This window comes from Bos javanicus, chromosome 24, assembly GCF_032452875.1.
Source record: "Bos javanicus breed banteng chromosome 24, ARS-OSU_banteng_1.0, whole genome shotgun sequence".
NCBI lineage: Eukaryota > Metazoa > Chordata > Mammalia > Artiodactyla > Bovidae > Bos > Bos javanicus.
Window position 1 is genome coordinate 61,322,556 of NC_083891.1, and position 15,307 is coordinate 61,337,862.

General features: G+C 54.0%; 1 protein-coding gene across 2 annotated transcripts in view; it reads right to left on the bottom strand.

The window, feature by feature from the left end:
• Positions 1–606: 606 nt before the first annotated feature.
• Positions 607–15,307, bottom strand: part of BCL2 (BCL2 apoptosis regulator) — a 192,888-nt gene continuing 178,187 nt past the window's right edge. The window contains exon 2 of one of the 2 annotated variants that reach the window (XM_061400378.1): positions 607–1,800. In XM_061400378.1, coding sequence (XP_061256362.1) covers positions 1,666–1,800 — 135 coding nt within the window. In that variant the 3' untranslated portion in view covers positions 607–1,665. The remainder of the gene's footprint in view (positions 1,801–15,307) is intronic. The other variant, XR_009733377.1, reaches the window with a different exon arrangement.

Below are 15,307 nucleotides of genomic sequence, written 5' to 3' on the forward strand. Positions count from 1 at the left end.
TTCTAACGCCCCAGCATATATAGATAATCCCCGCATTCCACACCGGGAGCTTCCCTGCCCGCCCCGCCCCCATCCCTTTCCGTCAGGTTTTCAAATAAAACCAAACTACAATGACAAGATAATGCTTTACATCCTAATTCCACAGACATAGGTCAGTTAATCCATTTCAACGCTTCCTTTAGGATTTATAACGCTCCCCAGAGTCTTCCAAAACTCTCACTTCAGGCGGGGCGCGCAGGCTGGCGGCCCAACGCACAGCGGGCCGCGCGGTGCTCGGGCGGCTCCCATGCCTCCCCACCTGCGCAGCTTCCTCCGCCCCAGAGACGACTCCGACCTCCCGCTCAGCTTCCTCCACAGAGTCGGCGCCGTAGCGCGGAGGCTGGCGGCCGCGGCCCAGCGCGCGCAGGCCGCGCGTTTCTCCGCGGCGGCCCGCGTCGCTCGCCTCCGCCTCGGTTTCCTCCGGAGCCGCGCGCCCGCAGAGCCTCAGCCCCGCTCCGCGCTCCAGGCGGGCCTGCCCGGGGCCCAGCGTGGCGGGCCCAGGCCTCCCGCGGACACGCGGCTCGTTCCAAGGCTCGGCGCCAGGACGAGGCCGCAGGCCGGCCGAGGCGCAGAAGCCGGCGCTCGGGGCGCTGGTGCCGACGACGTCCCGGAGCGCGTCCGCGTCCTCGGCCCGAGGATTCCGCTTCCCGCGCAGACAGAGCCAAGCCAGGATTTGGAGGGGGAGCGAGTCCAAAATATGTGAAGAAGCACGTCAGGCCTTAAGGTACTGGATGATATTGTGTAAGTTGCTTCTCGGCACAATCGGCAGCTTAAAAAAATACTTTCCTGTGGTTTAAGGGCATTCTTCCCGTCACGGGCCTTTGCGGTGGACGTCTTGGCAAACACGAAGTCCAAGTAGACCAGAAGCTCAAACGCTTTTGGTCCAGTGAAGAGGGACAGACAGCAAACAAAACTTACTAGTATCGTGGAGCGTATTAGGGGGTTGTAAGTGCGGACGGGAAAACAAAAGAGAAGAGCAGTAGAAATACTGGAGGCTGTGCATTCCCCGATTTCTTCTTCTAACAACCTGGCGTGTGCCAAAGGCGCAGTGCCCCTTCTTCAGGCCAGGGAAGAAAGGCCTCCCCTCCGAGCACCTTCCCTCTAAGAACACAACCTCCAGGCACCCCCCCCCCCAATTAAAAAAAAAAAAAAAGCAGATGAACACCTTCTGCCGAACCTCCAACAGCCAGAAACCCGGCTTCTGGAACAGTCGGGTCCTTTGTCACTTTGTTTGCTTTTCAGCTGGCTGACTCAGTCCAGCCCACAGTATGGAACAAAAATCAGTGTTTACAGGCACGAGAGAGCCAGGTAGAGCCATCCAGGTGGGGCTTGGTAATTCGTGGTGGGGTTTCCAAAGACAGATTCAACGGGACTCTGTTAAATAAATAAATCTTATTTTTCTTAATAATGTAAAAAATAAATTGTATTTCCCTTTGGCAGTAAGTAGCTGATTCAACGTTGAGCCTGAAAGCTGTTTGTGGTGGTGGTGTTGGTTGATTGGTTGGTTATTTTTTTTTCTTTTTAAGAGACTACAGCTTCACTTCAGTGGTGCATCAGCAACAATGCATATTATTTCTGCTGCTTCTTGAATCTTCTGCATATTTGTTGGCGGCAGGCCTGTGGGCTTCACTTATGGCCCAGATAGGCACCCAGGGTGATGCAAGCGCCCACCAGGGCCAGACTGAGCAGTGCCTTCAGAGACAGCCAGGAGAAATCAAACAGGGGCCGCATGCTAGGGCCATACAGCTCCACAAAGGCGTCCTGTAGAGGGGGAGAGGGCGGGAGAAAAAGAGTATTAGAGTATTAAATATTTCCTGTTACTATAACAAAAAAAGTGCCAGCGCAGTGCCAGCTGACAGGGGCAGAGGCATCTGAAGTGCCTGTACCTTCAGAAGGCTGAGGGCAAAGGTCAAATGTACTTCGGGGATAATGATTTCAGACCCACTCCTTTCCCTTTCATTCAGGAAATACTTCCTGAGACCTTACACACAAACCAGGCACAGCAGAGACACAGCCGTGAGTGAAATAGACCAAAAGCTCAAACGTTTTCGGTCCAGTGAAGGGGGGCAGACAGTAAGCAGAACTTACACGTGTCGGAAAGCGTATTAGAGAGCGGGAAGTGCTAACGGGAAAATAAAAGAGCAAAGCGGTAGAAATACTGGAGGCTTTGCAATTTTAGCTAGCGTGGACATTCATAAAAATAATTTTTAAAAAAACCCCAACTGCTCCTTTACTGAATGCTTGCTGTAGGCCAGGCACTTGTAACGAATGCCGACATGCATTATTTTCTTTCTTCTTCATGCCCGTCTTAAAGAGTCCTTTACTTTGTTCTTGTGCTGTAAGGAAAAAGCTGAGACCATTGAATGCTCATTTCTTAGATTTGTTGGGGAAGAGTAGATTCTGTGTTTGGACCCAATGAGTATTTGGACAACTCTATCTGAATATATGGGCTTCCTAGGTGACTCAGTTGGGTAAAGAATATGCCTGCAGTGCTGGAGACGCAGGCAGATGCGAGATCAATCCTCAGGTCAGGAAGATCCCCTGGAGGAGGGCATGGCAACCCACTCCAGTATTCTTGCCTGGAATATCCCATGGACAGAGGAGCCTGGTGGGCTGTAGTCTTTTGGGTCACAGAGAGTTGGACTGGACTGAAGCGACTGAGCGTGCATGCATGCATATCTGAAGGTATAAAGCAGTAAGTGAAGTGTTTTTCCTTGGTGGATTAATCAGGTATGAAGGGGAAAACAAGATATAGTTCCAGTTAGCCCCCCAAACCTGGAATTAGAGCACAGAGTTTCACTGAGGGAGACGGAGCACACAGGTCCAGCATCCCTGTGTGAGGGTCTGATGACGCTGACTCTGCTTTTGTCCGCTGGGGGCAGGTATTGCAGTAGAGGGATCAGGTATTATTTTTGTCTACCCAGTGCTGTGCATGGTCTTAGTACATGTAGGTGTTCGAGAAATGTTTGTTCAACTAATGATTAAGGTTTTCCAACATCAAACATTGGTTTGAATTCTGTATTTGGCCTAATACATTACCCAGATACTCTGCCTATTTGAATTATTCCTTTTACATACAACCACCTATGGGAATCTTGGCAGTAATCTCGAAGGTGAACATTTAAGGCATCATTAGGGGAACTTCCTGTGTTAGTAAATATAAATGTGCACAGTTATTTTTCATGACTGCATAATTTTCCACCACGTATATTTATATATCTGTATCTATGCTGTACTTTATTTAACCAATTCTTTTTATTTTTTAATTAATTATTTTTAATTGGAGGATCATTGCTTTTCAACGTAGTACTGATTTCTGCTGAACAACACACAACCGCTCAAATACTCCCTCCCTCTGGAGCCCCTCTCCTCCCCCATCCCACCCCTCTAGGTCGTCACAGAGTGCCAGGCTCGGCTCCCTGTGTTATAGAGGTACTGGATTAGCTTTTACCAGGAGAGGGCGCAAGGGCTTTCTTCTTTCTTAATCTGTTGTTAAACAGTTTTCTAAGGTTGAGTCTCAGCAAAGCTGGGCAGTAGATGCAGATGACACGCGTGCTGAGTGCCCTTGGCCCGGAGCTGAGCCAGCGATCACGGCTGCGTGTCAGGACCCCGGCCTCCCTAATGTCGGGGCAAACGGGGCCGGAGGAGTCAGGACCAGCACAGAGACTTGCCTCTTGCAGCGTGCACCCCGGACACAGCCCTCCCTCCCTGCTGTTTTCTCTCACAACGGGAAGGCTGGAACCCCCACACCAGCCAAAGGCGCCCCGACTCCTCGGAAGGGCGCACTGGGCGGTAGGCACTTCAGCTCCGTGTTGGGAGGGTCGGCGGCTGGGCCCTGCGTCCCTTTAGTTATCGATGGAGTTGTCTTTGGCGGGATATGGAAGAGACTAAGGCCTCAGCCACCTGACCCTTCCAGACCAGGCGCCCCCCTCGGGAGATGGGGGAAGCAGGGAGACTCAGGCCGCTCTGCCTGGTGCTCGACCCCCCTGGGCAGACGAGACGCCTCTCCCAGCACCCCACCCCCGGGGCTGGAAGACCTCCCTGCCCAGCCCCAGCCGCTTGTATAAATAACTGTGCTTCACGGCCCATTTCTGATGTGCATTACAAAGAAAGAAATCATTTCTGAAGTGGGATGAGCTAACATAGCATCTCTTAACCCAAAGCATGGGCACAGAGGGATCTGGGAACGAGCCCTGAGCTCAAGGGAGGAGGTCTGCGTGGAATCCTAGCTTTGACATTTTATTGCCTGTGACCTTGAACAAATTACCCGAGGCTGAGCTTCATTTATCTCACCCATAAAACTGGTTATTGTGAAGATAAACGTAGGTGACTCGGGCCATTTGTAAACGTGGCCCCGAGCGTGAACTGGAGGAAACTTCACCGCGCTCTCTGGTCTGTCCTCTTGCTAACCTGTGGTGATACTCCTCAAACTGCCCTGGCCTCCAGGCGGTCTGCTGAGCCTGCTAATTTTCAGAAACAATTGTCCAACTCCCTCTAAGGTGTCAGCTCTTGGTTCTGAAGATACTTGGTGATTTCTAAAGAAATCGTGAATTCAAACATACACACATGATGTGTTCTGGTGGAAAATTGGAAGCGGTAACACACGCCCAGCTTTACTTCCTCATATATTAAGTCAGACTGTAGGGCTGAGAGGCATCATTTAACGCGCCCCCCCTCCCCCCGCCCCTGAGATGGAATCTACCCCATAATCTGCCCATCTATGATTCTAAAGTGCAGAGCAGACCCTGTGGTTTCAGGAGTGAAGCTCCAGAAGCTGTTTTCATGGGGGAGTCTTCTTGCTTTTTCAAACATCCTGATCAGGGTGATTTCCGAAGTCTGTTTGAACAGTCTGTCATTATTTGTTTAAGTCTGAAAGCTGTTTTAAATAAACACATGCTCATTTTATGTATTAAAAGCAACAAAGAGGGAAGAAGAAAACCTGGGCCATCGTCATGTGATTTGGACAAAACCCCCGCCTATATGTTCGGGGTGCACTCAGCCCCTGGTCGTGTCGGGACTGGCCAGGGCTCTGCCCGACCTCAGGGATGGGCACGGCGGGTTTCCAGGGGAGGGCCCTTCTCCTTCTGTTAGCCCCCGACTTCAGAGGGGAGGCAGGCAGCACCCCAGCTCTGGAGGCCCTTTTGCAGACAGCTTCCCCACAGACTTCACATCCAGAGGCCACAGATGGCCGGCGTCTGAGTTCCAGCAGCGCCGACCTCAGAGGAGCAGGGCAGCTAATGCCCCAAGCCCAGGCCCTGGCTGCAGGGCTGGGAGTCGGCCAGGGAGGTGTGGACTGACCAGGTAGGAACAGACAGCTCAAGTCAGCGACGGTGGGGGTAGGGGGTCAGAGGGTCTTCTCCCTGCGCTGGGACCACTCAGCCCCATCCCTCCCGCCCCCATCCCCCCGACACCTCCCTCAAGGCAGCCCACTCTCCAAGATTTTCCTTTCCCCTTCAGATCCTTCAAAAAGTTTCATTTAAACCTGGCTCCGAATAAAATGAGATTTAAAACCAAATGAATCACAATGTCAAGAACTGAAGAAGACCACTGAGTTCCACTAAAACAGGATGGTGTGGGGATGGGGGCGGGAGCCCAGATACTCTCACACAACTCAGGGGCTCTCCGGAGCAGGGAGGCGGAGAGGCCGTTCATGTTCGGAAATGCACAACAGAAGCTTTAAAAATACCGTTCATGTGTTAGTGATTCTACTTCTAATTATTTATCTTGAAAAAATTAATAAAACTTTAAAACAAAAACATCTGAAAATATGATAATGAATATGTTATAGTTTAGTCGCTCAGTCGTGTCTGACTCTTTGTGACCCTGTGGACTGTAGCCCGCCGGGTTCCCCTGTCCATGGGATTGCCCAGGCAAGAACACTGGAGTGGGTTGCCATTCCCTTCTCCAGGGGATCCTCCTGATCCAGGGATCAAACCCGCACCTCCTGTATTGGCAGGTGGGTTCTCTACCACTGAGCCACCAGGGAAGCCCAATGGAATATGGATCAGTCACTAAAAATTGTGCCCTATATTTATTGGCAAGGAAAGATGTCCCCAACATAACACTGAGTGAAACAGCGCAGCAGCCTCTGCCAGTCCAGGCTCCCCGCTGGCTCTTAGCACTCACAGGGAAATGGAAAGGTGACCTCGGTCGGCTGTGAACAGACAGGAGATTCAGGTACGCTCCAGCCTTTGAGCTGACTGTGGACGCCTTACATGATCATGGAAGAGGCTGAGTGGGGAGCCATCCCGCCCTTAAACAGATCCTAGCCTAGAGAACGGGCTCGTGTGCTTCCATGAGCATGTGAACCTCAGCCAGATGGAGGCCTGCCGCCATTTCTGCTCTGCATGGAGCAAAAGCAAGGAGAAAATCAGAGGGCGCTAAGAGGAAGCCAAACGCTGCCATCAGACGCCTTCGGTATTTTCTGTTACCCGAGGCTTTACCATTTTACTCCATGGGGATCGCCTCCCACATGACCACCTGAGGGCCAGTGCAGAGCACGCACCTTCCGTCATTTCAGCAAGTGGCTAGGGAGCTGGGGTGTTTATACACCAACTCCTCCCACTCGCTGGCTAAGGGTTGCTCCTATGGAGGCGTCCGTACTCCAGCACTTCTGGCTGGTCCTGTGCACAGGAAGGGGTTAGAGAAAGCCGCTGGGGGAAGAGGTCCAGATGCTACGTCTCCCGTAGCGTGAGGTCAGGCTAGAGAGCTCTGAGGTGGTGAGGGCAAGGCGAATTCCACAGGGCAGGATATGAGCCCTGATCTGGCCCCTCACTGTTTCTCTTGCCTCACTGCCTTCTCTCCCCAGGATCAGTGCTGGGATTTCCCACCTAATTTCTCTGCCTTTAGTCAAGTGCCCTGCCCTTCAATCTTCTCTCCCTGCTGCAGCCAGAGGATCCATTCAGAAGCCAGTCTGTCACTTCTGTGCTGCGATCAAGATCCTTTAACATGGCACGCAGGCTCCCAGTGCTCTCCCCACCCAGCTTCCTGCTCAGCTCTTGTCACTTGATAAGTTCATCCAGTTCCCTCACGAATTCGGTGCAGTCGTGTTCTGCAGGCAACTTTCTCCAGGTCCCTGGGCTGAGCTAAATAATCCGCAGCCAGTCCCTGCTCACTGTATTCTCTGAAGGTCATCTGTTTACATGTCTGTCTCCCCTCATTCAGCTATTAGCACCTGGAGGTGCAGGGACCATGTTTTATTTATCCTTGGATCCCTGGAGCATGTTTCTGTCACATGTCAGGCACTCAGCGTATGCTTGTGGAGCTGAAATACACCTTACTGTAGACCAGGCTTTCCAAACACACTTTAATAGATGATGTTTTTCAAAAGGAGCATATACAAAGGACAAATAAACTTTGCACTGGAACAAAATCAGATGCCTTTTTTTTGCTGCAGCAGCTTCTAGTGTCTTCCGGTGAAGAACTCAAGTTCAGATCTTTCAGAATGGTCAGCGCTGGATGTCACTGGTCGGTGTCCGTGCCACATTGGTGGTGGCATTGTGATATTCAACAGTTTTGAACAGTATCCCACCCGAACGCCCTGGAGTCTCCACAGGAGGTATAAGCTGTGGGGCATTTCCAAGCCCACTGAACCATCTGTCCCTCTGTCAGGGAGATCCCTGTCTTGTGAAGACTGAGAATGCAGAGTGGAGCTAACAAAGCAGTAATTCTGCGCACGGCGGTAGAGGCAGCACTGATGCCCCCTGTACAGGACAGGGCAGATGGTCAAAGGTGTCAAGGCGATCCTAGACCTTCATGGGAACATCAAGACCGCTGGTGGCTCCTTGTCTTGGAATCTCCTAAGAGGTATGAGTGTGTGTGCGCACACTCACTTGCTCAGTTGTGTCTGCCTCTTTTTCGACCCCATGGACTGCAGGCTCCTCTGTCCATGGGATTTTCTCCAGGCAAGGATCCTGGAGTGGGTTGCCATTACCTCCTCCAGGGGATCTTCCTGACCAAGGGTCGGACCTACGTCTCCTGCATTGGCAGGTGGACGCTTCACCTAGGGCCACCTCGGAAGCAAGGGGTGTGAGCCTTGTTCCCAGTAAACAGGACCCATGGTTTCTCCAGTGCCCAGAGGCAACTGACGTCCAAGCCCCATGCGAGCAGGAATGGTGGGAAGAAGAGGAAGCCACGCAGGGAGGGAGACACCTGCAGAGCAGAGAGCAGGGCTCTGCCTGAAGCCAGGAGGCAGCGATGCCTGGACGCCCACTGGGGCTGAGATCAAAGGGGGAGCGGTGGCCAGGCCGCTGGGCGCGGTGGCCTGCGCAGCACACGCGAGGAAGCCAGGGCTGTGTCTACCTGAACACAGCAGCTGGTGAGGAAGTGACTCCACTTCCCGCCTTATCATTGGCCCGGCAGGATTTCCTCTGCAGCCACTTTGTGCTGAATGAGTCTGGAAGGTTCCGTCTGGAGCAGAGAGCCACGGTGGGCGGTGGCCAACTCCAGTCCCCTGGGCGCTTCCTCCCTCCTCCCCGCCCCGCCTTTACTCCCGAAGTATTGATTCCGGGCTCGGGGGAAAAGGAAACAGAAAAAACCTTGACAACTGGAGCATATAACTGAAGGACACACAGCTGCCTGGCCTGCAGATGGGGGCCCACGTGAGAGACGGCGGGACCCTTAACCGAGGTCCGCAGGGGCCCCCAGCCTCGCAGTAAAGGGGGCTCCACCTTGGAGGCACGCTGGGCCCAGGGGGAGGGGCTCGTTGCATCAGAAGCCAAGAACATAAAAATGAAACCTAATCCAAGTGTCATCTGGGTGTAACCAGAAACCTGCTAGAGAACCGATGGCAGGAGATGAGAAGCCCACACAGGACTGGCCCAGCCCGCCTCCTTGGATCCAGGGAAGATTGGGTGTATTTTGTGATGCAAATTGAGCTGAGGATGCAAATCAGGCAGGGGCCCAAAGGAGGAGGAGAGAGAGGGCAGAAAAATGAGAACCCCAAGGGTTCCTTCCCTTCTAGAGCAGGGCAGAGTTTGAACCTCATTTGCAAAGGCGTCTATTGCTCTGGGGACCCCGCAGCCACGGGGCCAGCTCCAAGGCAGCGGGCCCTGTCCATGTGCTGGAGGCCGGAACCAGAGGCTGCCGGCCGGTGGGACCTCAGAGGTTCTGCTAGTCTCACTGCTCTAGGGCTGGGTAGTTGCTGCGGTCTGGAGAGAAGTGCAGTGAGGAATTCCAGGCTGCGCTGGCTGTGTAAATACTGCAGGAGTGGGGACTCGGCCACCTGTGGGCTTAGGAGGTGAGAACAGTCCAGAGATTCAAAAGGTGTCTGTGGAAATGGGCCAAGCAATCCATCTATAGCAAAATGTGCTTAAAAACAAACAAACAAACAAACAAACATGTTAAATAATTGTACCGTTTGGTTCATCAGGTTCAGATGATAAACCAACGTGAGACTAAAGCCGTTTCTGTAGAAGACCCTGAAATCTCATCTTTGACTTGCTGATTCATTTGGGAACCAGACATTTTTTATAAGGTGCTGAGGAGTCTTAAAGCTAAATAAGACACAGGCCTGGATTATAAGAATGGCTCCTTGATATTCTCACGCATTCACAGCAGCTTTGGTGAGCAGGAGAGTTCTATAAATGCATGTGTGTGCGTGTGTGTGTGTGTGTGTGCATGTGCGTGTGCGTGCATGTGTGTGTGCGTGTGTGCATGTGCGTGTGTGTGCGTGTGTGGATGCATTCTGGGGCTTCCCAGGTGCCTCAGTGTTAAAAAGAATCTGCCAGTGTAGGACATGCAGGTTCAATCCCTGGGTCAGGAAGATCCCCTGGAGAAGGAAATGGCAACCCACTCCAGTATTCTTGCCTGGGAAATCCCATGGACAGAGGAGCTTGGCGGGCTGCAGTCCATGGGGTTGCAAAGAGTCGGACACAACCAAGCGAGTAAACAACAAAGGCATTTGCCCTTCGGGCTCTGGGGTTCGAGGAAGGAGACCACGGCTGCTGTCCTCCTTCAAAGGGTGGCTCCCCCAGGACCCTTCAGGCCCAGAGGCTGCAGGAAACTGCCTTGCAGGGTTTTGGCTTTGAAACAAAGTGACTTCATTTTTCTTCCTGACCTTCCTCATTCCACTACCTTCTTTTGGCAAGAGAGCCGTGCATTTTCTGGCACTTGGTCCTTTCTTGCTCTGGGTTTATGTTATTTTCACTGTTAGGGGGAAACATCCCATTATGATGGAATTTTGTTGGAATGAAAGCACATCAAGCAAAAAATAGTGTAATTATTATAACTCAACAATAAAAAGACGGATAGCCCAATTAAAGAATGGGCAGAGATTTGAATAGATATTTCACAGAAGAAGATCTCCAAATGGTCTAGAAGCTCATCAGTCATTTAGGGAAATGCAAATGGAAACCACAATGAGATGGCACTTCACCCCGACCAGCATGGCTTTCACGTCAAAAGTGGACAATAACCAGTACCGACAAGGAAGGAGAGAAAGCAGAGACCGCACCCATCACTCACGGGAAAAGAAGCAAGCGCGGCCTCTGTGGAAAAGAGTGGGGCTTCCTCAGAGAGGTGAGCGGTTACCCCCCGACCCGGAAATTCTGCTCCTAGATGTACACCCAAGGTAACTGAAAATATATGTTCACACAGAAATGTGAACATACATATTCACATCAGTGTGATTTATAATAGCCCAAAGTGGAAGTGACCCAAATGTCTACCAGCTAATAGAAAACAGTAGGGTGCCATCCCCACCATGGGATATTATGCTGCCACAGAAAGGGATGAAGCATTGATACGAGCCGCAGCATGGATGCAGCTTGGAAACGTTACTCTGGATGAAAATGCCAGGCATAAAGGGCCGCATGTTGCGCGATGCTATGGAGGGGCATCTGAGCCCTGGTGGCTCAGATGGTAAAGTCTGCCTGCGGTGGGGGAGACCCGGGTTCGATCCCTGGGTCGGGAAGATCTCCTGGAGAAGGAAATGGCAACCCACCCAGAACTCATGCCTAGAAAATCCCATGGACGGAGGAGCCTGGCGGGTTACAGTCCATGTGGTCGCAAAGTTTGAGACGAGACTGAGCGACTTCACTTTCATTTCTATGACATGTCCAAATGAGACAAATCCGTAGGGACAGGAGTGGGTTGGGGCTGGAGAGGGACGAGAGGACAGTGACTGCTAACAGGCACAGGACTTTTTTTTTTGCCAGATAGACAGTTCTGGAATTAGAGAACAGTGATGGGTCTCACGACCTTAGAAATACTAAAACCAAGCAGTCAGCTTCCCTCATGGTCCAGTGGCTTCCCACTGGTCCAGTGCTTTGCAATAGAGGGGACATTGGTGTGACCCCTGGGGGAAGATCCCACATGCCACTGGGCAGCTGAGCCCATGCACCACAGCTGCCGGGCCCAAATATGAGCCGGCGGCCTAGAGCGCGCGCTCCACAGCAGGAGGAGCCGCCGCGGGGAGTGGCCGGCGCCGCAACTGGAGAGCAGCCCGCCCGCAGCGGCCAAGACCCAGCACCGCCGGAAAGAAACACTTTTTAAAAGTCAGTCACTTCGAATTGAATTTTAAGGTTTGTCAATTATTCTTTAAAATCGTATTTTTTACACTACACGAAGAAGGGCACTAAGCTATTTTTATGCCGCACGGAATTGGACTGAAGGAGCCGCTTGTTCTGGAATCCTTGCTCACAGGGGTGGCCCCCTCGCCAGGGTCCAGACCTGCCCGGGTGTGAGCATGGCCTTCACCGGGTGCGGCCGGCAGCAGGGAGACGCGCCCCCGCCCCAGAGGGCCCCCTCTGGGCTGCGCCGGCCACGTGGCCGGTGAACGCGGGGTCCGGCCGGCCGAGGAACCCACGGCCCTCCCTGCCGCCCCAGAGTGAATTCATAGGCTGGAGACGGGAACTGGGCGGATGCTCGCCGAGCCCCGCAGCGCGGTCTGAGGGCTGTCATCGGGACACCCGATGGGGGCGGGGGTGCGTGGGTCCCTGATTTCCCAGACAGACCCGAGTGGAGGGCCGCAGGCCTGACTCTCCGCTGGTTTAAGTCAGCAGGTGTTGACTGAGGCTGGTGTGGGGAGAGGGCAGAGAAGCGCATTCCTAACAGGAACTTGCTGAAAGTGGCCTCGGACCTGGAGGGCGTGTGTCCAGTGGCGGAGCAGGAAGGGGCGCCGTCCTCGGCGGCCCGCCAGCCCCCGGCCTGACCTGCGCTGACACCTGCTTTCAGGACTGGCTGAGAAACCAACACGGCATCTCTTCTGGAAGCTCCGCGCCACGCCGGGCCCGGGCCTTCCCTCCACGACGGGCTCAGGAACCCGTCTGCCGCCCCCACCGCGAGGGGGTCGCATCCCGCCCCCGCCTCGACGCTGCTGATCCTGGGTCCTCAGTCCGTGGCAAGTGAGTCGCTATTAATAGCCCTGCTTTGCCTCCCAGGACGCTCACATCCTGCAGAGAAGCACCCCAGGATACAATAAGCCGTACCCTGTTGCCAGCTGCCCGGTGAGTCACTGTGCGACGGTCCCTGCGCACCCGGGACCCACCCGCCTTCCAGAAAGACAGCGCTGGGGAGGGGCCGGGGGCGTGGTGGTGACCTGCTCAGTGGGCTCCATGTGGGCGTGCCAGGGGAAGGTCTGCTTTCATTGTGCAGCTTATGATTAGTTCAGTTCACCTGGAAGGACTCAACACGAATGGAAACAGATGCATCTCGAGGCGCACTGCCCGCTCTCGGACAAGCCTCCTCCTCCCGCACAGACAGTCCTCCCACGTCCAGGGAGGAGAGCAGACCTCTCCTCAAGGAGCACGCGGCGGCGGCCTCCGCCTCGGCCCGCAGAGCCGGGCACGGGCCGCGCTCGGGTCCTGAACAGGGCTCGTTCACTAGGTGCAGCTTTGCTCGTGTGGCTGCTCGTCCAGATAGATGCTCCCTGGGAAGGCCTTCTGACGGCGTGTGCTCTGCCGCCAGAACGACATGGGCTTTAAATACGCATAGAATGAGAGGGGCACTCACAGGGAGAGACAGAGGAGAGACAATCAGAGGACAAGAGAGACAGACAGAGGCAGACAGCAGAGACACAGGGAGACTGATACATACAGAGAGGGAGACAGACACAGAGTCACAGAGACAGCGAGACAGAAACAGAGAAAGGGAGACAGACGAGAGACTCACGGGAAGAGACAGGAGAGACACAGAGAGAGAGACAGGGAAAGACTGAGAAGAGAGAGAAACAGAAAGAGGAGGGTGGAGAGACAGAGACACGGATGGGATTCTCAGGCCAGAACACTGGAGTGGGTTTCCATTCCCTTCTCCAGGGGATCTTCCCGGCCCAGGGATCGAACCCAAGTCTCCCACACTGCTGGCGGATTCTTCAAGAGCTGAGCCACAAGGAAAGCCCAAGAATACCGGAGTGGGTAGCTTATCCCTTCTCCAGAAGATCTTCCCGACCCAGGAATCCAACCCGGGTCTCCTGCATTGCAGGCAGAGTCTTTACCGTCTGAGCCACATACACAGAGCCGGAGACAGACGACTCCCAGGGAGAGCGGGGATCCCGGATTGGCTTCGAGTGGGTGGAGGGGCTGAGAACCTTCCGTCAACACAGCCTCTGGGGGACCGCTGACTCCTCACGAGGGCCCCTTGCCGTGAAGCGAGCCGGCTGTGGACGCCAGCAAGGCACGAGAGGACGCGTGCGCCCTGAGCCAGGCCGTCAGTGTGGCTAGCGGTGGGCCCGCTGAGGGGCGGAGGGCCTGGATGGGGGTGGTGGCGGGTCTGTGGAGGGCGGCGGCCACGATGGGGGGCGGCGGGCCCCGCTGGGGGACAGCGGGCCCAGGGAGCCGAACTTCTCAGGCCACCGGCCCTCTCGATGCGAGCTCTGCCGAGTGCCGGGCTGGCCGAGTGGAGCCTGGGGGCCCGCCTCCAGAGGGGCTTGGGCGTGGCCGGCTGGACCCAAGGTGGGCTCTGACCCACACTCAGGCCTCCTCCACCGTCTCCTCCTCTGCGAGTGGCCAGCCCGGGACTCTTATGTGGCCCCGGCAGGTCAGTGCAGGTGTCCCGTCCAAAGGCCCTGCCTCACAGCTCCTCCTGCCCTGACCCCTGGGAGCAGCACCACTGGAGCTGAACTCCAGGATGCAGGCTCACAGCTGGTGCCTGCTCCACACCCAGCCCTGCGCTCAGAGAGACTCAGGGGACCCTGGCTTCCTTGTGACAGTGCACTCCTCCACCCAGTTGCCGTTGTTCAGTCGCCAAGTCGTGTCCGACTCTTCGCAACCCACGCACTGCAGCACACCGGGCTTCCATGTCCCTCACCATCTCCCAGAGTTTGCTTAAGTCAGTGTCCACTGAATCAGTGATGCCATCCAACCATCTCATCCTCTGCCACCCTCTTCTCCTTCTGCCCTCAATCTTTCCCAGCATCAGGGTCTTTTCCAATGAGTCAGCTCTTTGCATCAGGTGGTCAAAGTACTGGAGCTTCGACATCAGTCCTTCCAATGAGTATTCAGGGTTGATTTCCTTTAGGATGGACTATCTCCTTGCTGTCCAAGGGACTCTCCCACCCAATGCCGAGCTTCAGATCAAGGACTCAGCAAATGTTCTCCTAGTGCGATGGCTCAGAGACGCAAGTATCCCCCTGGAAACTTCATTTACCCCTAAGGTCACAAGGATGAGTTCAAGTTTGGGGTGATGAAGCCTTCAGGTAAGACTTTGGTTCTAACAAATTGTTATTTTCACCGAGGGAATCTCTTGGCCAAGAGCATGGATCTTGGATCCACGTGTAAAATGCTTCCTACAATAAAAATGGTAAAAATTCTGGACAGGTTTTGCAGGCACTGCATGGGGCTTTTTCACGAGAGCAGCCTTCATTCCTCTGGCTTTGATTTCTTCTTTGGATGCATCTGAAGCAAGCAATCCAACCCCAGTCAAACCACTCATCCCAGCATGTATTTAAAGTCGACTTCTGGGATGAGTAGAGAGAACTGCTGCACCAACCCCATGCGGTGACTCCTAAACAACATTACATATTGGCCTTCTGGCTAAGATCAAGTGCAGTATGGGGGTTTCCCAGGTGGTGCCGTGGTAAAAGAAAATCCACCCGCCACTGCAGGAGACGCAGAGACACAGGTTCGATTCCTGGGTCGGGAAGATCCCCTAGAGGAGGAAATGGCATCCCACCCCAGTATTCTTGCCTGGGAAATCCCATGGACAGAGGAGCCTGGCAGGATACAGTCCATGGGGTCGCAAAGAGTCAGACACAACTGAGCGACTGACAGAAAAGATGAGTTGAGGTTATTCAACTTGGTCAGAGGTCAGAGAGGTTGTACAACTTGCCCAA